The 16,859-nt window shown below is 41.7% G+C and overlaps 1 protein-coding gene and 1 non-coding gene across 3 annotated transcripts; both read right to left on the bottom strand.

Moving 5' to 3' along the window:
* Positions 1-2,425: 2,425 nt before the first annotated feature.
* SLC25A3 (solute carrier family 25 member 3) lies at positions 2,426-11,881 on the bottom strand. Of its 2 annotated transcripts, none has more exons than XM_068400400.1 (8): positions 11,776-11,881; positions 11,473-11,626; positions 7,831-7,952; positions 4,749-4,928; positions 4,450-4,631; positions 3,560-3,732; positions 2,876-2,986; positions 2,426-2,760 (listed from the first exon to the last, which is right to left on the bottom strand). In XM_068400400.1, the coding sequence occupies exons 2-8, from the start codon at positions 11,618-11,620 to the stop codon at positions 2,600-2,602; spliced, it is 1,077 nt and encodes a 358-aa protein (XP_068256501.1). In that variant the 5' UTR covers positions 11,621-11,626; positions 11,776-11,881; the 3' UTR covers positions 2,426-2,599. The 2 variants fall into 2 exon arrangements, with proteins under 2 accessions (XP_068256501.1, XP_068256502.1); XM_068400401.1 differs by lacking the exon at positions 7,831-7,952 and adding an exon at positions 7,545-7,666.
* LOC137664474 (small nucleolar RNA SNORA53) lies at positions 4,032-4,271 on the bottom strand. Its single transcript, XR_011048323.1, has one exon. It is a non-coding gene; the product is annotated as a small nucleolar RNA SNORA53 (small nucleolar RNA).
* Positions 11,882-16,859: the final 4,978 nt, after the last annotated feature.

Below are 16,859 nucleotides of genomic sequence, written 5' to 3'. Positions count from 1 at the left end.
CGCATGTTATGCTGCAAAGCAGTTACCAATGACAAAGTTGACCTTTTAAATGCATTTTAATACTACAGTTTTCCCACTGAAGCTCATTTAACATTTCAGTGGGTGACCCTTCAAGCAGTTCGTATGTTAAACTCCTTCATCTCAAGCATCCGAACAAACCTATGGCTCAACGTCAATGAAATCAGCAGCTGCAAGGCAGTTCTCTTCCCCTCTCGGGTTTTCCACTGAAACACAATACTGGAAGCAGCACTAAGTGTATTTTCCCTTTCTCAGTTACAGAAGAAAAGGAGAACAGCTAGCTGCCCCTTGTAGTCTTATCTCAGGTTTACCTTGATAAAATTATCTAAGCATCTTTAAAAAGATAATTTCAGGTCTACTTTTGAGCAATGAGAGAACGGATTTAAGATTCTCTCATTACTGCACATATTTAAAATGGCCGCACAAAGGCAACCCAATTCCAGAGAAAAATTGTGTGCTTTTGCTCCACATATAGAACAAGAAAGTCTTGAGAAATTTCGCTTATTGGATTACGTGACAATCAGATTGACTACCTCACTGCACGAGCCAAGTTTGTCTCACTCTTCTGCCAGCCTTAAATGTTGACAAAAGTGCTTTACTTTCCCAGGATTAGAAGGAACTTGAGATATTTTCCAGTAAACGAAGAAAAATCTACTGATTTAAAACACTTTAATAGTTTCTACTATGATATTCAGTACACAGAAGTGATACTGCTTTTTCTAACAAGTTGAACCCCATACAAAAATCAACTTCAATAGCTGATTTAACATCAATGATCTTGATACAAGATCAAGCCATAGTTAACGCTCTTCTCCAAGGAAGCTCTTAGGAGCATTTCATGATTCGTTAAATAATTTCAAAGCTTCCCACTCACAATAGTGCAACATCAGGAAATACATTTAATTCAACACCAAAGTACTTGTACAAATGTTTTATTTAGGCTTACGGAATTTGACGTTGCTGTATAAGGCAGTTAGATACCAAACACTCTTAAGAATGTGTTTACCGCCATGGTGACAGGGAAATAGAACAGTTTTAGATTTTACTCCACACTTTGAAAGGTAGCAATTAAAAATAAGGCTTGGCATACTTGTTTAGCATCACCATCCAAAATCTTGGAAGTTGGCGGGTTTTCCCAGGGGGTGAGAAGCTCAATGCTATGTAAAATGGTAGCAGGAACATCAGACTCCAGTAAGACGCAGCAATCAGTGTATTTATGCTACTCCACTGGTGCCTGCTTTAGTGGTCCTTTTGACTCCAAAGGACATAAATAAAGAGGAAGCAGCAGTACAACATACAGGAATGCCAAGCTAAGTTCAGTATCATCAGCTCACATGCCGAAAGGCAGTGTATCCCAACAGCTTTGGAGAAAAGACACTCAAGCTCCAGCTCTACCAAGTCAACAAAGAAGTACTGGATACAGTGAACCCTTTATATACTATTAGGCATCTTCTGGATGTTTCTCAATGTGATTATCAACTGTAGGTTCTTGAACAGGCAAAATGCAGAAGGCAGCATGCTCATCTTTCTACAAAGGACTGGAAAAAACAAATTTATCACTTTAATAAAACACTGCATGAGTGTCTCCTGTTGCATGCCTAGAAGCCTAGATTTTGTCACATCAAGTAAGGTCAAAAAAAAAAAAACCAAACTGATATGGCTTCTTGCACTGCAGAAGTGCATGGTTCAACCAAAACTCAGCATTACAGTTAAACTAATTCAGGAAAAAAAAAAAAATCAAACTAGAGGAGTACCAAGCATAGGGAAAAGCTGGCAAGTTTGTCAAGCTCTACAATAAGAGGCAAGCCATTTTTATTTTACTATAAAGCTCCAGTAAGATTTTAGTGGTCAGATCTCTTTCAGAATTCTTTATTAACATCAGCTTTTGTTAAGGTAGCAGCTACTGTTTAATTCCACAGTACAGCCAAAAGGAGAGATCTTTGGTGCAGTTCAAAGCCAACAGAAGCAGAATTAGTCAAGTAAGCGTAAGTTAGTTATATTGGGATGACCTCCCCAAAGCAGAAATGGTTCTATTATGTATAAGGTTCCTTTTATCTCTATGGAGAACACTGCTATCACGACCAGGATGTCCTATCGGAACGCAGTCTCATCTCAGCCATTCAGGAGTTCAGCTATTCTACAGTTACAGCTAATTATAGGCAAATAAAACAGTGGACTCAAAGTGCATAGAACTGTAGTTAGTTTCTGCGGTTCTGCAAGGATAGGTTCTTGGCACTTCTCTAGAAACAGTGAAAGCCTGTTTTTGTTACAATTGTTTCACAATTCTCTAGTTTCTGAAGTGTAGAATAGGCTATTTTTTTTTTGGGGGGGGGGGAGGTGGGGAGTATTTGAGGTATTTGCTGCTATGAAAGGAAGCTTACATATGCAGTAGTAAACAGACACTAAGCACTTTTTCTCATTTATTTCAGGCAATGACAGTGGTAGAATCTAAACCCTCATGAGGGATGAGGGCACAGCCAATAATAACATCATATAGAGTTTGTTTTCTACATAGTCAAATATATAAAAGTTTCATGAAACTCATCACTGGGACAGCCAGCATAGTCAGTCCATGAGTTGTCTATTCAGTTAGACCAAGCTTCTTCTTCAGAGATTCTGGCATTTCAGGTGGAGGTGGACGAGGAAGTCTGAAATAAACCTTCACAGAATCATAGATGAACCACTGTAGTGCAGTCAGGGTACCAATCATAATGATACGGGCAAACAGACCTTTCCATACACCTGTAGAGCAAAACATAAAGCATGAGTAACATAAGAAGCCAGGAAAAAAAAATCCTCCCCAAAACACAAACCACCACAAACACTTAATCCAAAATACATGAGAGTAAGGATGTACCTTTGAATCCAAGCCTCATAAGAACCTGTGAAGCAGAACTGCCCTTTTCTTTGTTCAACACAGACACCACGGAGTCAGCAGGATGGGAAACAATGGCACAGAACACACCAGCTGAAAGAATAATTTGACATTAGTTCTGTGGTGTTTTAGCTGTACCACTACTGCAGACACTAAGTACAACCAACCGAAACCACACCTTGTAATAAATTGCTAATAAATTGCATAGAAGTTACATCAAGCCTCCTGGTATCCTAAAAGGACAGCAGGTACATATGTATAATGTGATGTGAATATTAGAAAACACCTCAGTTCTGCTCTTGCAGCACCTCTTCTGCTAAAACAAAACCCTTTCTGAATCTTTAGATATTGAAAATCTCCCTTCCATCCAGATTTCTCTCCCCTTCCTTCAACCTTTCCCAGCCTAGCAAAGATACAAGTTTTTTCACTTAAATCAGCTGCAGTTTCTGAACTTGTATATGAACATTGGTAATGCATAGGAACAATTAAGAGTATTGTCCTACTACAGATCCATTTTCTACTTACATAGTTTTTTCCTCTGCACATTTTAAAGTTACAAGTAAATTCTCCCATTCTAGTTACATCTATTTGATATTCTGAAAAGGGATAGGCTTCTAGAGTTGCGGTAGTTTGTTAATGGAAGTGTAGGACTTAAAGATTCCTTACCAATATAGCCTGCAATAAATGTGACCACCAGCTGTTCTGCTTTTGTACATTCACTTCGTGGCTTGGGAACGACGTACTTGTAGAGAGCTTCAACAGTACGTTCAAAGCAGGCAAATTTCATCATTGTGTATGGAATCTGTCTCATCCATAGTGGAGCAACACCTTTATAGAAACTTAACCAGAGAAGAGACAAACTTAGTTTCACCTTCTCCAGTATTTAAGTTACATTTCTAACTTGAAAAAAATTAGCTATTGTTGCTATCAAGAATACAACTTCTAAATACTGACACGGTAAGGATTAGTGTCTCAATACCTACAGAATAGAAAACTAAGTTTTTTAGTTCCCAAGTACTAACTTAAAACAGCAACACAAATCAGAATTTACCTGCTCTCTATGCTGCACAGCTGTTTTTGTAGTCGCTTTTCAGAGTACCACGCACTGCAGTACTGATACTACAAGTGCAGTAAGGCTCATGTCTGCACACCAGCCAAGTCCCGATAGTGATAAATGACTTGTATATTTACAGCCACTTCTATCAGAACAGAAAGCTAACATGCAGTTATACTACTCTTACATGCCAATGACTCAAGCACCTTTGACTGTACAACCAAAAAGTTGCTGAGTATCTCTGGCTGGAACTGCTAGAAACTGAACTTATCCAGCAGAACTCAGCACAAAGATACTCACAAAGATGGATCTAAGGAGCATGTGGAATTGACAACCAGTTCAGCACAGATTCCCTGAAGTATGTTAAGTTGTTATCTTGAACTATAAAGACCAAAAAGTATTATAAGCTAAAGCCACAATTAGTTTTAGTGACAGTTTTTCATTAGGAAAAAATCCTCAACATCAAGAACCTGAATAAAAATTAAAATCAAGAGATACTCACGCCCAGATGCCTTCTTCTCCAAACATTTTCGGTACAGCCTGGCGCAGAGTGTTGGCATATCCAGGCTGTGTCTGAATACGAACTTTAGCAGCTTCCATTGGAGCCAGAGCAATGTCAGCAAAAAACTCCGCACTGGCAGATGCAGCTAAATATAGCGAAGTACGCCACAAATATGCATTTTCCTGAAGTGAATTTAAACACACATTTTTATTAATGAATTGTGCTTTTGTGATTACTCTGCATTACTAATACTATTACGTTGCAGATATATAGCCTCATGTAAACCACTTCAGGCTTACCTCTCCCAGTAAGTTGCCATATAGGATTTTGAAAACTTCATAGAAACCAAATTTACAAAGCCCCTGCATGGAATATCCAATAAAGGTTGGAGCCCATCCCTTTGCCAAGCCACGAACACCATCTTCTTTGACTGTCACTGAAAATCCATTGAAGATGCTCTTGTATTTTTGTGGATCAACCTAAACAGAACAGACAGTTAATTGCTTGCTAGAGCTTACTATTTCCCTTCTCACACTCCCATACGAAATACAAAATTCTTAAATTCCTCATACAGCTGGGCTTCCTAAGGTTCCCTGGACAGACAATGTACTCACCGCAAGGTTACACTAATGTAACTGTAACCGTTAGTTGCTACTCTCAAACCCTAACTTATTTTAACAGCCAGTATGTACCTCAATACTCAGGAATCACCTGTCTGAATTTTGCTCTACATTTATTCTCCAAATCAACAATATGACTTTCTGTATCAAAAAGATTTACTGAAATCACTATTCTAAGTCAGTAGTATACTGATTATGTTTATATCAGATTCTGTAAAAATTTGACAGCTTCTGTAAGCAATCTCATCCACTCTACATGTCATATCTATGTACACTCAAGTGTCGCCACAAACCACACCTGACGATTGACCCGATTCTTAATCGGAAAAGGTTATTTGTCCACTGTTAGTTTGGTCCCTCCACACAGTGAGACTAAGACAGATGGAGCAAAGCAGATCAAAGAGCACTCAAGAACATCTACACTTGTGCTTTGACTTCACAGTAAAGGCTACATACAGATTATTTTCTGCACACAAAACTTACGAGTGAGATTTCACTAGTACTTCATCAGAAATTTAAAAAAGACCAACCTGAATAATTTTGTTTCATGTGAAACAAAACCATTTAACAGAAATTCCTAAAACAGGTAATTCTGACAAATTTTAAGTCACATCACACTGTCACTTTTCATATTTGACATCATCCAACATTTCCTCAGAGGATAAGAAGGAAGATATCAAATTAGAAGTCAACCAAAGCTTTCAGAAAGAGCTATGGGACATGCATGCCAACCTGCAGCAACTGATATTTTGTCTTGCAGTGTGGCAACAACCTACTTGAGAACTAGCTCACCTAAACATGTAAATTTTAAAAGATTCAGAATTTCAGAAAATTGGATATTTAATTGGGCACTGTAAAATGAGACTCTGTTCATGTCAGATCCATGCTTAATTATCATGTACATAACAGATGACCTCTTCTTAAAAAGACATGACAGGGCAGGCAATGGGTTTCTTCCTGGAGAATCTAGGAAAGATTAGTAACATGCTCTCTACTGGATCTGTAGAGAGATAAATGCTGACAGGTTTTACAGGGTCACACCTGGAAATCTACATAGAACCCTCCTCTTGACCTTCCTCTAAGTGCTGGAGAAGGAAGAGGAAGCATCACCATGCTTACCATATAAGAAGCCCAGGACCGGTGGCCCAAGCCAAGCATACCTACCAAGCAGTTAAAGCCTGGAAAGTACAAGGCCTTGCTCCCAGTTGTATATGCAGCATTGTATAGCTCTCGGGCCTTCTGCCCATTAACCTAGTTTGCAGTCCGATTAAGAACTGTTTGAGATGCTACATCCTCTTTACCCACGATCTATCTCCTCATCCTTAGGTACAGGTAGTCAAGCTACTGATCTTCGATTTTGAACTTCATAACAATAGAAAAGTGCACTTAAGCTACATTTTCAAAAATAAACCACATTCAGCTACAGCTATTCCCTACTAGTAGAAACAGGGAATTGCTACAGTTAGCCTGGTCTCAATGCAAATTTTGTGGGAAGCATCATGTTGCCCTCATTTGATGCATCCTGTGTTTGTCTGATGTGTTACAGAATTACTAATTTGAGACCAGAATTTCAGGTGCTTTCAAGTATTTGAAAAAACCTCTCTTGTAAAGAATGCTAAATAAAGGCCTTACAAAGTAACACAATTTCAAAGAGTATCACATGCAGTACTCTGAGTGTGACTAGTAGGTCTGACTAATTCATAGTTCCCTCCTAATTTCAGGAGTTCTATCATTACAGGATCGCCACTTTTATAATCAGTGTCAGCCTATGCAACGTTAACTACTGTATTTCCAGAAATTTCAAAGTGTGTTTTAATTTGCTTCATTCTTGAGGCACAGATTTGCCTAAATAAATCCATTAGAATGTTTTTATCTATGGCTGTTCACTAGATGATTTTAATGCGGAAACTGGTATTGCAAATTAAGCTCAATGTGACGACACTCCTTTTGGTTCAATCAAGAACCACTTCAAGGAAGCTAGCCCCAAGCACTGATGGCCTTACCAATACTATTTCAGGTTTTACCCACTCTATTCAAAGTGTCATCATTAGAAAGTATCCAATCCATAAGCCATGCAGTGATATCCACAGTGTTAACAGATCAAATTACACAAGCGTGTCACTCCAGGCTAAAACCCACAGATCTTCAAAACACCAAAGATACCGTTCCCTTCCTCCAAAAGCACACAAACAGTGCTAGACAGCCTACCAGCCAGCAGAGTAACATTGTGGTGGGTGCCTTTTAGCAAATATAGTCAGTTCAATGTGCCTTAAATGTAGTCAAAAATAATTCATCCAGATTATCCTAAATGCCTCTGCTTCTCTTGAAAGTGGTATTTTGGTAGTCTCACAGCAGTAGACTCGATCAAGTTTACTCATTTCCTGTCATCCAGAAATGACTGCGTCCCTACTGTAAACTCTTAATATGCTGGCTACATAGAGAAAAAGTTTAAGAAATGTTTAAGTTAATACAAACCTGCATACGACATTTCACTAAATCCAGAGGTACAACAGCAGTGTGTGTCAGGCCACAACTTAGGACCCCACCAACGCCACAGAGAGCATAAAACTTGAGCGAGCCATATTCACAACTGTATTCTGCAGCAAAACATAAAGACACACCATGCTTTTACATAAACTCCATGCACTGTGTTACAATAATGTCCAGGGGATAGTTTATGCCTCCAATTCATTAGTAGATTAATTATACCACACTAAACATGCTTTGTCAATGTCACCACATAGCAACATGCAGAACAAACCTGTATTCTGCATTTAACCAGGTCTAGAGGAACGAGTGCTGTATGTGTTGATCCACAGCTAATAATCCCACCAAGGCCACAAAGCATAAAGAATCTGCCTGAGCCATATGCACAGCTGTATTCTAGTTAATTGGAAAAAAATTACATAGATATGATCAATCACAAACAGTAACAAAGATCAGAAAAGAAACAAAATTGGCCGAGTGCTACTTTAAACTGAAGTAATCTCCCATCCTGTATTATTCACCTGTAGTGTTATACTCAAAAATAATTCCCTTACTTTAAATTAACACCTTTTGGACTGACAAGATTTGATTCTAGGCCTTCCAAATTGAGTTTGTAGCTTTAAAAAAAGCTATGGAAGAAAGCCAAGTTTTAGCTCACAGCACATTTAAACCATAGAAATTAATCGCAGAAGGTGCTAGTAGAAATTATGAATTAAAGTTGCAATATCCAACATTTTCTTCTATCAAGGAATTAAGCGAGAAGAGTGTTTCTCTAGTATTCTGGAGACAAAGCTGCTTTAGTTAAATACTCTGTGATAGTGCAACTTTTGTATTTTAAGTAGAGACCACACAGATCTATGAGATGAGTGCTGGATTTTTTTTCATACAGATGTATTTTCAGGTATTTTTCAGATTCTTTATAAAGTTTTTTTTTTAATTTTCTTTCAAATACAGAATCTTAGATTTATACAACTTCTGTTTAATGAAACTGCAGAATTTTATTAAATTAATCATCCCATTCAATGCTCATAAACGAGGTTCGTTAAAGAATCTTTCAGATCACATTTAATCAAGAGATATTTCATTTGCACTGTTCCATATAGTACCGTGTCTAAAACCATCCAGTCTTAAAAGAGCAAGTTATTTTCACAAATTCCAATAAAGCAAAGTTACTGGAGCTGAAAAACAAAAATCAGTTTCCCTCTTCCCTTTCTGAAGAAGCTACAGAGAATATGATTACGTGCAACCAGAAAACACTCAAGTTTAAAATTAACAGTATGAAATAAGTATAAGGTATCAGCACATTTCTGCTACTATGCTTAGCATTTTAAATATATAAGCAAAAGTAAAACTAATAGACTGAATAAGCATACAGAAAACAACACACTATGTAGAAAATATTCCCCAGAGTGGAAAGGGATCATGTAGGTTCTTTTGCTATTAGATCTAGTGGTGTTACTGCGATATAATGGAATAGACATTAAAGTGTTACACTAACTTAAGAACTATCTCCAGAGAAACACTAATAAAAATCAGGACAGCAAAACCTCATCTTATTCAGAGCTTCTTTGCCCTGTCTTTTTGCTTCTGAAATAAATTCCTTTTATGAGTATCAACTAAAATTTACACTTATATTCAACATAATTCAGCACCAGTTAACACTAGCAGGCTTATCCAGCTCACAACTTCACTATTATAAGGGAACTACTTCCCCCAAATGTTCCAGATTTTACATTACGTTTTACATTCACATTTCTGACCTTACTCTTCAAAATTAATCACCAAGACAATAAAAATGTCGTTTTAATGCATAACCTATGAGAATGTTTCTAATTGAGATACCGCTCAAGACTGTAAATATGCCGGGGTCTGGGACTTACACATACCACTAAACCAACTTGGTTATGCTAGCAGATTTGCAGACAGCAGTAATATTCTGTTTACAACTTGCCAGAATGACTGGTTAAACAAACATGGCTTTCTGTGCAAGTGTAATCAGAGAACAGACTCTGGGTCTGCATTACGGGGCAGCTCTGCCTAGTTACATCTTTGACCTGCAGCACAACACTACTGCAGTAGTTACCATGCTGCTCGGGTACCAGAACTGTTTGTTCACACTCCCTTTTTCACAACAATTTACCGTTAGAAGTCATACTCCTCAACTGACAGAGACAAATGTTTGTAGAAGCCACACAAAAGTAGAGCTTTATGTATCTGCTCCATTACAATGGTATTCAGACTGACCAGTCAGCTAGGTGTTCAAAAACAGCAATTAAGAAAAGCAAGCCATTATCAGTTAGGCTTGAGCTCTTTACAGGTACCTAAGATCATAGCGGTATAGCAGTATTCAGAAAAAAAGCCATAGTAGTTCCCTACTTTCTATTTCAGAAGTAGAGTCAAATTTCCTAAAAACTGTTACCTGAAAAGTACAGAGTGCAAGAAAGTTATTCTAACATACTTAGACACTGACTTAAGACAAACACCCTGAAGCTACTCAAATATAACTATACAGCACAAACCCATGTCTACTCTGTTAAGACAGCTACATCGTACCTATTTAATTTCTTTGCTTCTGCTCTGACATGTTAACAAGAATAAATTCCAAGAGCTGATCACAAAACACTTTGTCTCTGTGTCATGGTTGATGCCCTGAGCTGACTCAAAAGGTCTTGTGGTTTGTACTGACTTTGTGTGACCTTGCATAAGCTCAGATATCTTCTGCAACGTGTTACTCTCCCAACACAAAGGCCAGAGAACCAGCTGGTATGAACACAGCAGAAGAGACCACAAAGACGAACAAACTCTGGTCACCTTTGATCGCATCTGCCTAAAAACAGGATAAAGATTAATCATAATGCTTTTAAGAAATAAGTGCACCTATTGAATACACTTAGCCCAGTGACGAGCGATTCACGGCTTTAGTTAGCTAGCAATGAGATTACTAACTGAAAGCCAGAAGTACTTTATTGAAAACACAATAAAATCCCAGTTCTGTCTCTCTTTCACGTATTACATGAATGTTCATGCAAGAATGCTAACATACTTCAATAACGATAGTTCTTCAGAAGAGGTATCTTGCTGAAAGCACTTCTTTCTTCATTTTTTTTAAATAAAGGCAAAGAAAAGCTTTAAAGATATTAACAGCTTAAAAGAATTAGAATTTTAGCATCTACCTCTGCTGTTCAGAGTATCATCAAGGTCTGACCTTTGGAAGTCACGAAAGTGATCAGAAAAACATACAGGAAGCAGTAGCACTTAAATCTAAAATGCATCACTATCTTAGACAGCAGAGCTATCTGGTGTATGTCCCACAGCTACAAAGGAGAAAAAAAATAAAATAAATAAATAAATGAATAAAACCAGCTCCAGGCACCTTTAATGTGTCTGGATGTTCAGCTGTCCAGCTGTAAATAAACAAGAGAAAAAAAATAAGAGGAAAAGAAAAAAAGGATGGGAGAGATCGTCTTTCATATTCATTCAGATTCACATGCTGCACTTCTCTGCCAAAGGAAGAAGTAGGGGCCTACAGCCTCAGTCCCCGAGGCTGCAGGCCCAGCAGAGCAAGAAAAAGCACTCTCGTCTCCGCAACAGAGACTCCACCGGGGGTCTCTGTAATTACTCTGAACTAGAACCTTCCCGTGCCCTTTCCCGGTAACACCGGATCCCCGCTGCCACTCAGCACACACCGCTTGGGGAGCGGAAGAGGCTGCCAGCGCCTCCCCCGCCCGTGCCCTTCCTCGTCCTCCAAGCGGGAGCGTAGGCCCAGAGCCGGCTCCTCCCGGCCTGGCCGAGCCCCGCTGAGCGCGGACCCTCCCTCCGCCACCCCAGCGGGCACAGGCCCGCGCGAACGCGGGCACCGGCGCCTCCACCGCCCACAGGCCTCACCTCCGCCGCGACCCCTCCCTCCCGCTCTCACCTTCGGCGGCGGATGCGGCCGCCAAGCTCCGCCGCGTGGTCGGCGCCTCCGCTGGCTCCGCGCGCTTCCTTACCCCGTCCTGGACCAGCTGGAAGTGCGGCGCGTAGAAGGGGTTGAGCCGGGCGAGCGGCGCGATGGAGGAGAACATGGCGACCTGAGACGGGCGAGAAGAGCAGAGCGGCGTGTGACGGGGAGGCCCGCCACAGGCCCGGTCGGATGGCCCCGCACCCGCGAGGCGGCCCGTGGCCCCGGGGCGAGCAGCGGGCCCCGCCGGGCGGGCGCCCCTGCACCGCCCCCACTCACCTCCTAAGATGGCGGCGGCGCGCGAACCGCGGCTGTAGCGGCAGCTCTGAGCACGGGCTGACCGCGCGCCCGGCTCCGGCACTTTGTCCTTCGCCGACGCAAGGGGCGGAGCCACAGCTCAAGAAGCTGCAGGGCGATTGGCGGAGGCGCCCTGCGAGCCGGCACTGAAGCGCACGCGCAACAGAGGCCAACGCCCTCCCCCGCCTGCGTTCCGCGCTGGGAGCGGGGCGGCGGTCACCGCTTGTCCCCGGGTCTGCGCCCTGGGCGGCGAGGGGGGGGGCTGGGCGAGCGGAGCCCGGGCTAGCAGAGCCTCGGGGGACGGGGCCGGTGCGTCCCACGGTTGCCCCTCGGCTTACGGTCGGGTCATCGGCTGCCCTTGCCCTAGCAAGCATGAGGCTGGCGCGGCAGCCGCGACAGGCCGGAGAAAGGTGGCGATTGCGGCAGCAGGCCCGCCGGCGGGGGGACGCTTCGTCCCGGGTAGACAGGGTTGTATCGGTGCCCCTTCCCTACCTTAAACCCTGCGCCTGAACTTCTGCTCCTTCCTTCTCACGGCCCGTCGCTGGCAGCCTGCCGGTCAGCGCACGTGCTTCCCGCAGCCTGCACGCAGCGTCTGACAACCCGGGGCACTGTCAAGCCCGAGACACTCCCCACCACTGGCTCCACGGGCACCTTACCCGGGTGGCAGCAGCAGCAGTCTGGGCTGGATCCATGCTCTGCAGCAGTGGTACTTTGAATCACACACAGTTTTTAAGATGAGTTTAACACAGTCCTCAGTATGGCCCCAGAGCCAAACTGTTTATTAGCATCTAGTAACGCTTTCTAATCACACTCTGGTAAACACAAGACGCTGCTCCCTTAACAAAAGGTTCACCCCTCTCACCCAGCTTCCGCCACAGCACGGTGTGAGACCAAGCATGGTCAGGAGGTAGGCCACCACACACACTGGCCACAGCCTCTACAGCCACATGTCACCTTCGAAGGACAGGCTTGCAAGGCATTGTGACACGGCCTATGCTACAATGGCTGCAGCTGCTTACAGAACTGCTAGTTACTGGTTTGTTAAAAGTAGAATGTTACTTAACACAGCACCTATGCTTGGCCTTTCTAAGTGTGATTTCACTCATTTAGTGGACTTACATAGTATCAAATGAGTGCAGCACAGTTCAGCTCTCCAGTTACTGGAGAGAGAAGTCCACGTTTTCAGTGTCTTTAACAATTTTCACAGAATCAATCAGGTTGGAAGAGACCTCTGGGATCATCGAGTCCAACCGTTGCCCTGATACCACCATGTCAACTAGACCATGGCACAAAGTGCCATGTCCAGTCTTTTCTTAAACCCCTCCAGAGATGGTGACACCACCACCTCCCTGGGCAGCCCATTCCAATGTCTAATAACCCTTTCTGAAAAGAAATTCTTCCTAATGTCCAACCTGAACCTCCCCTGGCGAAGCTTGAGGCTGTGTCCTCTTGTCCTATCGCTAGTTGCCTGGGAGAAGAGGCTGACTCCCACTTCACCACAACCTCCCTTCAGGTAGTTGTAGACTGCAATAAGGTCACCTCTGAGCCTCCTCTTCTCCAGGCTAAACAACCCCAGCTCCCTCAGCCGTTCCTCGTAAGTCAGACCCTCCAGACCCTTCACCAGCTTGGTCGCCCTCCTCTGGACTCACTCCAACACCTCAACATCTTTCTTGAAGTGCGGGGCCCAGAACTGGACACAGTACTCAAGGTGCAGCCTCACCAGTGCCGAGTACAGAGGGACGATCACTTCCCTAGACCGGCTGGCTACACTATTCCTAATAGATCACATCCCTTCCGTTACAGTGCTCTGTAACAACATAAGCACAGAAGACAGCAAAGCAGGAGGCACGCACTGAATGTCCCAGCTATTACTTCTGGGCACAGAGACATAATGTAGCTGACAGCGCACCTGCACCGCCACACTGAGGAAACACCCCTTTGGTCAGCTCAGCAGCTGCTATCAGACTTCCCTGGAGGATGGAAGAGCTGCTACATCAGCCTTAGGGCTTGGCTCTACTTGCTGTATTTCACAACAAAGCTGATCGAGGCAGAGTCATACACAGGCAAAAATGACACATGCCTAACAGCACTGTCACAGAAGCCTAGGTTGGCTAAGTCCCTCTTGAGTAAGCTAGACTCCAGATGCCAAGTCAGAAAAGGTCAGCTGAAACGTGCATTCTTTAAATACTTTCATTTAGCAACCAGCCAAGAGCCTGAAGTGCTGTTCGCTTCGCTGCCACTGGCAGCAATGAAGACAGGCCAGAATTGTTCATTTTGCCAGTACTTGTTCTGCCCCACTCACTTGCATCATCTAAACAACTGGTGCAATGTTTTATCTAGAAACCAAACCCTGATACTTATTTTTAATTAGCTAATAACCTCTATACATGACTCAGACTTGGGCTCTTGTCTTGAAATTACATGTAAATTACTGCAATTCTTGCAGACTTTTCTGATTTTTAACACATAGAAAACCTCTGCTCCTTCCAATTATGAAGGATGAACATGTGACTATATTTATTTATATACATCTAATAGCAATTTGTGCACACAACTAATACTGACACTTAAAGAGTTACAGTCTGTGGAACAGTTTCTTTGGGTTTAGCTGACAACAGTATAGCTGTTAGAAGTTGATTAACAAGTACTATTAAACAGCAGTCTAACATATCCCTGTGAAAATACAGGGATAATTATATGTTCCTGCTGGAATGCACATCTTTTTACACAGAAAATGTCTTCAACTTTTCCCAGATGTGAAAGAATAAAATAACAATAGCCTGTAATTCAAACCATCTCGATTAATCTGATTTATGACACACGCTGAAGGCAGTAATAGATGAATCCTTGAAAAAAGTTACGTTTTGGTGTCCACCTCTGTCAGATTCACAGTAAAAAGCTATTGTAAATTAAATCCATTTTTTAAATCAGTAGCTTTTCAAATTTGGGGACTTTATGAAAATGTCAGTTTGGCAGCTCCAAAGTTTTCCTAATTACATCTCTCCGTTATTAACACCCACCACACCCCCTCTCCCATCCCTCACCCCCTGCCCCAAGCAGCATACAATCAAGAAATTGTAGACTAGTTCCTGTCTTACAATAACTTTTCACAGTTCTGACATTTTGGTGAAGCCTGTAAGAAAAATCAAAGCTCCTACAAGCTTGTTTTCCAGGTGACTTATTGTTTTCAAAAATATACAATGAGATAGTTAAACAGCCATCCAGACCTTTGATAATGAGGTTAACACAAGTACCATCTACTCCTGTTGTAAGCACGTTTTACCTACTCATTGTATCAACGACAGAACTACTAGACTGTCATTCTAGAGCATCAGTGATCAACTCAAGCTGTAAGTAGGTTTCACAGCCCAAGGGAAGCCTTAACACTGCAGCACCTCCTTCAACAGGATCCAAACTAGCTAAGTTGAACAACAGCAGTCACATGCTCTGAATGCAGGAAGTAATGAAACCTCTCCTATTCTTACTAGTCACTGCCATAAGTGTCCTCACCTGATAATCTTTTCTAATCTAAATTCTCCCCAGACATTACATGTTTTCCTCCATAAAAACATCACTTTTCCTAAATAAAGAAGGCAATGCAGATACACCTTTTAACGATAAACTACCAATGCTGACAGAGAATTTCAAAGTGAGGTGGCACAGAAAATCTGAGGAATTATTGTTTCAGATATCAATATATACATACTACTTATAAGCATATATGCGAATTTAGGATTATTTTACAAGTTGAATCAACTTGTAGACCCTATGCTATATGAACACATGCATGTATGCATACATCTGTTGTAGCTTGCTGTTGCACTGGTGCAAAGCAGCCTGGTATACTCCCCTAATGAAAAAGAAAAGCAGAAGTCATAGGAAAGTTTTAGACAAACAAAAGTAGATCTACCAAACGTACAGTAAAAGCTGTATTAACAGACAATGAACAGTATGCTGAAATGCCTGTTTGTAAACACAAGATTGAAAACTATATATATCACAACCCACCCCATATCTATTTTGATCAGTCAGATGAAGTTTTACATTTTTAAGAGCTTTTCAGCCCAATATGCAATTTCAGCCGTATCAAAGCAAGTCAAGAATACCACACACTAGACACCACACAATTTTACAAGCTTCGTTTGCAATTATTTTTCTGCTGAAGAGCCTCCTCTTGGAGCTGTATTATTTAAAGGCATTCTTTTTGTACTCAGCTTTTCTCATTTAACTCTGCACAAGCTAGTTAACACTTTTTTTTTTTAAAAGATATTTTGTTCCCAGAACCATCTCTCAGAAGAGAATCAGCAGGAACTAAGGACTTCAGTACCATGAAAATTTTCTAAGGTGTGCCACAGGAAACAAACCAAAACACACATAGATCAAGCTTAGGAGGAACCTGAAAGCATTCTGTGGAGCAGCACCAAGCATACTGTTAGCAAGTAAACTTGGAGAAGAAAAAGTTCCTTCACACCGTTTCCTACTTAAATACAAATCAAGGTTTCAAAACACACACAGAATAAGATCCTCCTTGAAAGTTTCTTGTCTCAGACACTAGGTAAGCTCTCACAACCTTACCATGGATCATGTGCCATAACATTAAGTCTCAACACCACAAGCGATATCCTCTAGTGATATGCAGCCTGATACCAGATCCTTGAGACCAAGTACATGTTAAAAGATTAGCACACAATTTAAAGGGAAAAGCGCAAGCTCCGTGTTACAAAGCTCTAATTCAGACAGGCAAACCAAGACCTGCCATGTTTTCAGCACATCATTCTAAGCAGCATGACCAATCCTGAGAACAAAACCCACCAGAACCAAAACCCATTGTCATGCCTATTAACTTACACGGGCCTTTTCACAGACTTTTTGCAGCCCTTGCCCCAAAAGGGACTTAAGCAATATTTACCATGTCAGAGCTCAACTAATTTTCGCAACTGGAATTTGGATACTAATACCAGTCCATAAAATTGCTCTATTTTGTGACTAGCTCTGAAAGTTTAACCTGGCTCTGTGTAGAAGCCAAGATAAACTAATAGAACAAAAGTGAGATTATTATTATTATA

Source organism: Nyctibius grandis, chromosome 5 (genome assembly GCF_013368605.1).
Source record: "Nyctibius grandis isolate bNycGra1 chromosome 5, bNycGra1.pri, whole genome shotgun sequence".
NCBI classification, from domain to species: Eukaryota; Metazoa; Chordata; class Aves; order Nyctibiiformes; family Nyctibiidae; genus Nyctibius; species Nyctibius grandis.
Note: the sequence above shows the minus strand (reverse complement) of the source record. Positions and strands in the feature narration are given on the sequence as shown.